A 10,677-nucleotide genomic window follows, 5' to 3' on the forward strand; every position below is an offset into this window, starting at 1 on the left:
GCAAGGGCATCCCTGGTAACACAGGGGTTAAAGACAGCACTATCAAGCTACTGCCAGCCATTGCAACATGAGTTCGATCCCCGGCCAGGGAGCTACCCACATGGAGCAGCAGAACTCTCTGGTTTCCCTTCATTAGTATATTTCAGTAGATCTGCCTGTTCTACCCCCTACTCTCTTTGGTGAATCCTTTCACTCCCCCCCCCACACACCTCTAGCTTACATCCCACTTCTTGTATGCATCAATAAATAAATAAATAAATAAATAATAAAATAGAAAACCAAACAAAAAACCATTAACCAGAAACAGATTGTCTATAAGTTAAATTTACTTAAAGATACAGTGCTATTAAAAAAAAAAAAGAGCTAGCTCAGAAACAATGAGATACACTTCTAAAGTAACAAAATGAGAACTGAAATGATAGTACTACAGACTTAACAAATTAGAAACAAGAAACATGATGTGACCAATAAAGTTTGTAATAAATGTTTGAGAAAACAACTGTGAATACAATAGAAAATAGAAGAATATACTTTATAGTAAAAGAAGACATATGAAAGACAAAGTTCATAAAAAGATGAAGAGTACCAAATATAATTATTAAAAATACTCAGATATTCCTTACAGGAAATTTTCTCCCAAATGATAGAAAAACTGAACCTTTATTTATTTTTTTAAATTTTTAAAAAAGATTTATTTATTTATGCATACAAAAACTTGGGTACAGGCCAGAGATGCGGCAGGTAAGAGGATTCACCAGAGACAGAATGGGGAACAGAACAGGCATACTGACTAAAATACATTGCTGAGGGGAGCAGCAGGTGAGATAGGAGAGGTCCGCTGCACCATGTGGGTTGCTCCCTGGCCAGCCAGGGATCGAACTCATGCTGCAGAGGCTGCAGATTGCTTCATAGTGCAATGCTTAACCCCTTGCGCCACCAGGGAGGCCCCTGAACCTTTATTTTTAAAAGGAAAGGGTACTATATAGTATAGTCTAGTGAAAAATGACAATTTTTAACATAAGAGCAATGAAAGAATTCTTCATGCATTCCTGTGAAAAAAGCAAGTCATTTTTAAAAAAATGCCTTATAAAGTTGGGGTGGAACAGGGAGAAGTTTCATCACAACTTAATATTATGCCCACCCAAATTCCTGTTAAATTTTAAAAGTAACAGACAGGAAAATTCTTAAATATGAGAAGAGTTCAGGAAATCCAATAATTATGGTTGTATAGGCCTCATTCAGGCATAGGGTGGCCATGAGTTCAATGTTAACAAGTCAATAATGAACATTATATAAGGTGCTTCTGACAGAAACACACATAAAGTGAAGTTATATATTGATCAGTTGACAAAAGCATTGTGGCTAGAGGTTTGTGAAAATTTATCCTAATTTTCCCCTAGGAACACTGGTTCAGTATTTGCCAATTCAGTGTTTGTGGCAACTTTATAGAACATACTTATAATGAAGTACAGAAAATTGACTCTAATCATCAATAAAGAGTATCTATCACTTAAAAAAACATACAAAATTCTGTTAACTGGTTGAGTGGGGAAAAGCTAAAAATCCACATTAAATATAATTCCTTCACAGAATTACACCTTAATGCTGATAGTGTAGTTAATTTATAAAATCTTTTGTAATTCAATCACATCCTCAAGTTTCAGTGCATGACAGGAGTAAAAACTTCCCTTTTTTCAAAAATACTGATGAGACACACCTTATTCAAATCAGAATTGTTGAGGGTAGGGCCTAAATATCAGTATTTTTCAGAACTTCTCCAGATGATCCCAATGTGTAGCTAGTGTTTAGAAACACTGATAAAATGGATCCTCCAGAGGCTAGATATTAGCTTTACTTGTTCCTGACACTATCCTCAAATTTTTAAGCACTTTAAGAGAACTGTCACTATAACTTTAAAAAAAAAAAAGCAAAACTTTAAGAGGCTTGAAAATGTACTCAAAAGTCTTAATTTACTTTTTTCTTAAAGACAATTTGCGCCTGGTGGCACAAAGGGTTAAGACGCAACCTATGAAGCTATCTGCAGCCACTGCAGCATGAGTTCGATCACCGGCCAGGGAGCTACCCACATGGTGCAGCAGACCTCTCCTGACTCGCCCGCTGCTCTCTCCAGCAGTGTATTTCAGTCGATCTGCCTGTTCTGTTCCTCACTTTGTCTCTATTTAATCTTCTCACCCCCCTACACCTCTGGCCTGTACCACAGTTATTGTATGCATAAATAAATCTTTAAAAAAATTTTTTTTCTTTTGTTAATATTTGGGACTGTAGAGCTAAAATGCATTTTCATAGGATGTCCAATATGATTTATCACAAACTATATTGTTGATGTAAGTATATAATAAAGTACAACTCTTATCTGTTCACAAAAGTTATCAAATCTTGAAACCAGTTCTCAAGTAGCTTTTAAAAATAAATATCATTTTTATAATATAAAACTGTTTTATACTATGGTTCAGAATTTAGAACCTAAAGATAATTCAAAGGCTACTTAGATGTTAAGATATAAAATTCATTTTAAAATAAGAGAATTTACAGCATTTATTGAGATTTGGTTTTGCTTTTAGCATATGCATTTTCCTCAAATGCTAAGTTTTGCTGAACTTTTTAGAGCGGCAATAGGAAAACTTATACTGAAATATTCAGTATGCTCAAAACAGCAGTATTTTAGCTGTCCATATTTTATCTATACCTCTAATCTCCTTTAGTATTTTTCACAAGAAATGTATATAGGATATGATTAAAATAACGGGTAGAAATACTGATATACTGTCTACCCACAAAATACATTAAGTTGTATCTTGCATATAGTAATCATCCAATAAATGTCTGTAATTGAACTGAAAATGAAAACTTTTTTCAAACAGAAAGCCCCTGAATAATTGACTCTTTTGATATACAACAAAAAAATTACCTTCTATATACTTTAAAAGCCTCTGAGGAGGTAACAAAGGGAATCGAATTGGATCTAGCACTTCCACCACATGTTTTCTTCTCTTCCCCAGATCTTTCAGAATCCATTGCATTGCAGCTAAGAAGACCTGGTATTCATCCTCAATACTAAGCTCTTCACTTCGTAAAATTTTGATTAGCTGATCTTTTGTAAGTGCCAGGAACTCTTCCCCACTATGAACCTCCAAGAAATGGACATGAATGTAGTTTTCTGTGAATTCCAAAAGATCATGGCAGGCAATTTGCTCAGAGAACTGAAAGATCCCAATGCAGTTCAGTGGATCAATTTGTCCTTTCAGAAATTCACAGCAAAGATTAACAACTTCAGTCAACTGTAGCATGTCTGCAGCAACAATCAGTTCCTGGACATTATTCACACCTATGTTCACTATACCTAGGAAGTAGGAAGACAAAATAGTCAATAAGATAAAAAACACTTGACTTACATTTAATAGCATTATACTATTCCACTGATAGCTTAATGTTTGCAGAGCAGATAGATGCTAAGTAAAAGGCAACAAAAGATTTATAGAAAGCACAAAACTTAAATGATGATGCCTAACATATATGGAACACATATAGTGAAGCAGATCTAGCATTTAGACAATTATCCCACAAACTGGTTATTATTATTATTATTATTTTTGAATTAAGGAAACAGAATTAGGTTTAAGTCACTTGTCCCTAAGTCACACGGTTAAGTGAGTTGCAGGGTGGCGACTGACATCAAATTCTATGCTTTTACTATAAAGCTATATGCATCTAACATTTACTTAGGCATTGGGGAACGTAAGTCAGGGTCCCATCTTCAGTTATGATATAGTGCCATATAAATGTTCATTTTTAATATTATATATAACCAAAAGTCTATAACATGAAAAGTTATTACTTGTCCACTCTCTTTCCAGAGGGCTTCACTTTCATATATTTATATGATGACTTTAAGAGGACATTGAAATTAATTCTATATAGAAGGAAAAGAAACCACCTAATTAGGGCAAACTCTTCAATCTTTACCCCTTTTAAAACATTCAGTCCACTAAACTACTCATCCCAATTTGATTTAGAATGTCTACAGAGGCAAGGCTTGCCCCTTTTATATTTCCAATGCCTACCACATATAAGATGCTAAAATCAATTTTTTTTAAATCAAAGTACGGCCAAAGAGATTATGGGGAGAAGAATATTATTTGTTGCATAAAAACTTCCAAAACTGTAAGAAATTTAACCCACCATGGGAGTAAGTAATAGCAGCTGCAGAGAAAACTGAGGTAAGACTTACTTATATGAAATGAGAATTAACCGTGTATTTAGAGAAGATAAAATCATGGATTGTGGTATAAGGGGATTGAATGACTGTTCCTGAATAAAGTCAAGAGTTACTTGAGAATAGTAAAATGAATACCCTACTTTGTAACAGGTATGGCATGATGTACAGTTGCTGAGGTGAGAAACTGTTGTAACATCACCTCAATAAAAAGGAAAAATACTTTAAAAAAGAATGCCTACGACTGATAAGTCTTTATAGATTACAAAGAGCACTTTACATTTATTCAAATTTATCTCAAACTTGATGTGAATAGTGCTACTATCCCCACTTCATGATGAGAAAAATGAGGCTCTCACAAGCTCACTTCTATTTTGTAAGTAATCTGCATTATCTATAAAGCTCTATTAAACAAAGGCCTTGACAGTCTTGTTTACTATCATATATCCAGTGCCTACCTCAAAAAAAAGTACTCAATAAAAATCTGTTGAAAGAGTAAAATAATTGACAAAAGTTAAATGAGATGCTTTGTATCACATCACTAATGGCAGAGCTAGATCACAAACTCAGGTCACTTGATTTCAGGTGAAGTGCATAAAAATCTAAAGTGAGGCTATCCATTAAGACCTATTAGAAATGTGAATGGTTTATAGAGAATGTATAGACAAGCACAAAACAGATAACAGAATAATAGGTTTTAGTGGCCTCACATTATAAAAATGGAAATATATTACAGTGACAATCAAGGGAAAATTTTTTAAAAACTAATTATATAAAAATCTATGAAGCTCCCTGTCCAATAAATACCCAATATTCATTTTCTTTTCATCCTAACTCGATAACCTGGTTGTGGGGAGCAATTGTGCCTTGCTGAAAATTGTATGTGTCAGCCTCCCTCACAGATAGGGGTTAACTTTTGATTGTGTTTCGCCAACAGGATATAGGCAGCACTTGATGACTAGGGCTATCAGAAAAGCTTAAAAAAGAGACTATACTTGGTTGGCAGGTGCTTTTACCTCACCCTCCTCCTCTTTTCATTTGTTCAGTGATCATGAGTTTAGAAACTACAAGCAATACATAGTGGAAAAAAATGACAGAAGAATGGGGCACTAATGATATCATGAAGTCACCATACTAGCCCTGGAATACCTACCAGGGGTTCATTTTTGTGGAAAAATAGACTCCCAACTTATTAAGCCATTTTATCTTTCAGTAAAAGCCAAATGATGTTCCTCTTAATACCAACTTTAGCCTTAAATGTCAATATTCTACAATGTTCTCCCCCCTCCCCCACCAAGATATGCTCAGTAGCTTTTATTTCTCTGGGTTTTACCACTTTTTATTTCTTTAATGGAAGTGCTAATCACCGCAATATGGTGATGACACCATGAACATTCTCTCTTACAAAATACTTATTACAACTGTCAGATAACAGAGACAGAATAGACACCTTATGGCATTTCTTTGGTTTTTGTGTAGCCCAACACTAATTCCATGATTAGCCTGTGTTAATTTATACTTTGCAAATAAGAGAAGCAGGGGTATTTATGAAGCAGTTTAATCAGCTCACACAAGTCATTTAGAAAAGTGAAGTCAAGAACTCCTCAATACATCAGGCAATATGTAGAAGAGCATTACTTTCAGTATATAAGCCATTTTCACAATCCCCAAATTAAGTTATCATCTTGTGAAATTTTCCAAAATGGAATTTGAAGCAACACAGAGAAATCAACTTTTGTCATTTTCCAGGTTTAAATACATCAAGTAAATAAAACTTTATCAGGCCACAAAATTATCTCCAACCAAGAGCATTAAGTCCTCACTTATGTTGATAGGTTCTTGGAAACTGTAACTTTAAGCGAAATGAAACGATGTATAACAAAACCAGGTCCTCTGTTTTGTTCAATGTTGGCTGGAATTTTTTTTCTCATCAATGTTATAATGAAGGACGTTGAACTGGATGTTATTCCAGGACCTGCTGTAGTCCTTTAAGGAATACACAGTGTATCTCAAAACTAGACCAAACATAGTCTTTGTTTTCAAACATTTTTTTTTCTGACTATAAGAGTAATATATATTTACTCTGGAAAACAAACTTTAAGGCAGAAAAGTATAAAAATGAAAATCACATATTTTCACATACACAGACATACATTGTTATTAACACTTTAGTGTATTTCTTTCAAACTGTTAGTACACATATATTTATGTTACACATCATGTAAGACTTATACTTTATATACAGTATAGTTTTTGTGTGCATTTTCTAAGGTCATTAAAGTCTTCAAAAGCATTTTTAAAATAAAAGTTTTGATTAAAGCAAACATGCTAATAATAAACATTTTGAGGGAAAAACAGAAAAAAAGGAAAATAATAATTTTCAATTTTCATCATTTAGAGATAAACACTATCAACACTGACCTTTTACTTATGCACAAATACATATAACTGTTTTTCTTACAAACAGGGTCATATTTGTACCTAGATATTTTTCATTTAATATACTGTAAACATTCTTCTGTGATTTTATATATATATATATATTTATCATTTGCAAGATCTAAAAAATATCCCATTACATATACATGTACCATAATTTAACCACATAACTTACTGTGGGACAATTAGATTGTACTCAATAATATACTATTATAAATAATACAATAAACATTCTGATACATAAATATTTGCCTGAAGTACTAATTAATTACTTAGAATTCCTATAAAAGGGATGATGGGTCAAAAGATAATGAACTTCTCAAAGGCTCATAATAATAATACACTGTCAAGTTACTTTCCATAAAAATTAAATTTATATTCCCATAGTGGTGCACAAGTGATTGCATCAGTCTTCATTCGAAGCAACAGGCTCACTTAACATACCTGTGTAAATGAAATCTAGAAGTACTCGAAAGATTCCAGCTTCAATTCCAAGAATCTGTACAACATCTTTTGAGGACTCTTTCATTCCTCCAGTGAACAAAGCTGCAAAATAAGGACTACTGGCAGCCAAAACCAGCCGATGAACTTTGAAAGTTTCCTTCCCAACTTGCAGTTGCACATCACAGAAATGCTGTCCATTCCTCATTTTATTGATCTGAGCCAAGATGAGCTGAGCATGTTTATCTGATGGAAAAGGATTATCGCTGGCCTTGGAACAGCCCTCATTAGCCATGATGGTGATGATAAATTAATTAAAAGGACTGTTGCCCATAATCTGGTCCTTCCCTGAAAAATTAGAGACAAAGCAATATATTTTTGTGTTTAAATTGTTTTCTATTCATACACATATGGAACATTTCCTATCCTCAAGGAGCTTACAATCTACTTAAGGACATAAAACACCCATGAGACAAATAAGGAATAAAAAGTATAGTAATGTTCTTAAGAGGATTTCAGAGAAGGAAATAATAGGACCTAAAATAATTGTTAAATGCTTCACATCAGAAATGTACCTGAACAAGATATTAAAAGATAAATAGTATTAAGGTATGCAGCCCTAACAGGATTTCAGAGAAGTAATAGGCCTAAAATAATTGGAAAATGCTTCACGGCAACCTGAACAAGATATTGAAAGATATTAAGGTATGCGGTATTAAGGTATGCAGAGAGTATAAGCCCTCCTGGGTGGAGTGAAGAAAACAAGGCAAGGCACAAGGGCAAAAAAGTTTTTTACACAGCAGTAAGGAAGCACATGTTACAGTCACAATAAATTTTCAAAAACCAATGTGATCATGCTAAGTATCTGCTTGAAATTCTTCAATTTGTACACTTCCTTTAGCAGACAACATCCTCCAAATCTCACACTCTTCTGTCTATCCGGTCCTATCCTATACTCCTCTTTGAGTTTAGCACTCCAACAAAAATGAACAATTTGCAGTTCTCTAAAAGTGTCCCTTTTATGGCACCCTTCCCCAAACCTTTTCCTTCTGTATCTTGGTTTTAATTCAAGACTGTTCAAATATAATTTCCCTCAGGAACCCTTCCCTGTTCCTCTCTCCTCTGAGTTTGGTGCAGACCCTAATCTTACCAAATTTTCATTGCACCCTACCTTGTCAGATGTTCTACCATTCTACTCCTGACACAGACACACACTGAAAGCTCCTAGACAGTTCATTAAGTGAAGGGCATATCTTTTATAGCTGTAGTATCACAATCTAACACATATTAATTAGGCTTGCCAGTGTTTGTGTCATAAACAAATGAGTGTAATGAGAAATAAATAACATGATAGCTTAGGTTGTTTTTGTTTAACTTGAATAGATTTTCACACATTATGCCTAAAAATTCTCACAATAATTAAGAGTCTGGAAAGGAGTATTGTTATCTAAAATCAGAAAGAAAAAAAAACCCAGTTTCCCAAGGACACAGTGTTAGTATAAGGACATTCTGAGTATTTGAATCCAGGTTTTCTTACTCTAAATCCTGGGCTATTCCCATCATATCACATGTGTAGGAATTATTAGGCCAGGTTACAGACAAAGAGTTTTGAAACCCAAGCAGAGAAATTTGGACCTGGGTCTTTATAGATTCATGATGAATAAACATGACAATAGTCATGTTTCAGAACTGTTATTTGAGCTTTCAGGGGGGTGAGTCATAACAATGTTCTAGAAAATGGCCTTATAGCTTCAACAATGAGAATCAAAGGGATAAATTTATTTTTTGAATACAAAAAAACATGAGATTTAGTAATATTAAGAGATATGGAGATGAAGTACAGGGGAAATCTAAGATGACTAAAACTTCATAATATAGGCATCAAGGAGAACTGGCAATAAGACTCCCAAATTGTGTGAACTGATATTAGAAAAATATGGTTACATGTATAGCAATATAGTCAAACTTAAAAGGAAAAATATAGTCAAACTTAAAAAAAAAAACTTAATAAGCTGCTTATGATTATTAACTGGCAATTAAATTATTGAGGTATATAACTGAAAGATTCCAAGACAGCTGCTAAAACGTCACATTAGTGTCTCCAGAGTATTTACTATGTCAACATATTACAGTCATATAAAAGCAGACAGTGTATTTGTACACAGAAATTTGACTAGCAGATACTAGTATGACATGGCTGTCAGTCTTTTTTCTGTTTCAGATTTCTTCCTGTCAGATGATTCTGGACCCAGTGGTTTAATTCTACCTCCAACTTGAAGGCATCCAGCAGTCACTGAGCTAAAATGCTGTCTCCTGCTACAAAAAAAAAAAAAGAGTTCACTGAATATCCACTACTAGTAGCAGAAATCCTAATGTTACCCTGTTTTTTTAAATAACTGCTGCTACTTCATTCCAAAAGGCTGCACGTGATGTTAACTGTATTTCTAAAAAGAAAGAGCACAATTCTGGGAGATGACATAGGGATGTAAGGGCCCTGTCTCAAAAGGCCCAACCTTGAAAGGCAGATTTATTAATAAACGCCCAGAGGAAGCAAAAGAGAACCTATGTTTGACGACCCTGAATTCACTGTCAGAGCACCGGGAAGCTTTTTCAGCAAAGGATGTCAGAGAGAATCCCAAGAGCAGAGAGTCCCTAAAGAATGAGGCTCTTTGTGCTTGACTTGGGGGGCTGGACCTGACAAGCTACCCCTAAGTCGCTGCGACACACTAAAAGCGGAGAAACACCCAGAGCTACCTACACGTCCGTAAAGGTATCTCAGATGAGTCTGGGGACGCCCACAGATCCGGGGCTCGACCTTCGGCCTCCCCAGAAGGGGCAGGGATGTTTCCAGCAGCAGTCCGCGAACCGACGCAGGTCCAGACAGGGCGAAAACACTCCCACTACAGGAGGCACGCCCGGACGGCGGGAGGAAGCCGATTAAAAGGGGTCTTCAGGGGTCCCCAGGGCGGCGGGAGAGAGCCAAAAGGAATTCCCAGCCCCGTCACAGACGCACCCGGGACGCAGGCCCTGCTTACCAGCCGCTTCCCTTCCCGCCGGCGCCGGCTCAGGCTCTGCGCGCGCAGTCGCGATCAGCTGTAGCGCGGAGAAGGCGGGGAAACCAGGCCCGGGTGGCGAGGCCGGGTGGACTCGGCAGTGCGGTCGGGTGAACGCCGGAGGTGAGGCCGGGCCTGCTGCCGGCTGGCTCTGGCGCACCGCCGGGCCGGGCCAGGGTCTGCGCGTGCGCGGTGCTGTGACGCCCGCGGTGGCGGCGGCTCCAGAGACGCGCCGCAGTGATGCGGGGCGTGCGCTGCAGGCCCTGCAGGCGCGCCCGCCCCCGGGGACTGCCCGAGCCGCAGCTCGCTGGGGCTGGCTAGTCAGCTCGGTCCACTCCGCCTACACCCTCGATTCTTGCGACGTTCCAGGCTGCCAGCGAGCGTCAGCTAAGGAACTCCCGGATTGGCGCTTCTCTTTTATTCTTTACCATTCATTCATATCATCTTCTGCGTCTCGGCCTGAGCCAGCGCTGTGAATGGATGCCTACTTTGTTGGAAGGGAAATTGCAA

The 10,677-nt window shown here is 36.8% G+C and overlaps 1 protein-coding gene across 7 annotated transcripts in view; it reads right to left on the reverse strand.

Annotated features, from left to right (window-relative positions):
- Positions 1-10,302, reverse strand: part of IPP (intracisternal A particle-promoted polypeptide) — a 55,333-nt gene extending 45,031 nt beyond the window's left edge. For 3 of the 7 annotated variants that reach the window (XM_037500705.2, XM_037500704.2, XM_037500706.2), the window contains exons 1-3: positions 10,150-10,302; positions 7,118-7,462; positions 2,930-3,361 (exon numbers count right to left, since the gene is read on the reverse strand). In XM_037500705.2, coding sequence (XP_037356602.1) covers positions 2,930-3,361; positions 7,118-7,409 — 724 coding nt within the window. In that variant the 5' untranslated portion in view covers positions 7,410-7,462; positions 10,150-10,302. The other 4 variants (XM_037500707.2, XM_037500700.2, XM_037500702.2 and 1 more) reach the window with 3 other exon arrangements.
- Between the last annotated feature and the right edge of the window lie 375 nt (positions 10,303-10,677).

The sequence above is a fragment of the Talpa occidentalis genome, unplaced genomic scaffold (genome assembly GCF_014898055.3).
Source record: "Talpa occidentalis isolate TD23 unplaced genomic scaffold, MPIMG_talOcc4v2.1 talOcc4.9, whole genome shotgun sequence".
Taxonomy (NCBI): Eukaryota; Metazoa; Chordata; class Mammalia; order Eulipotyphla; family Talpidae; genus Talpa; species Talpa occidentalis.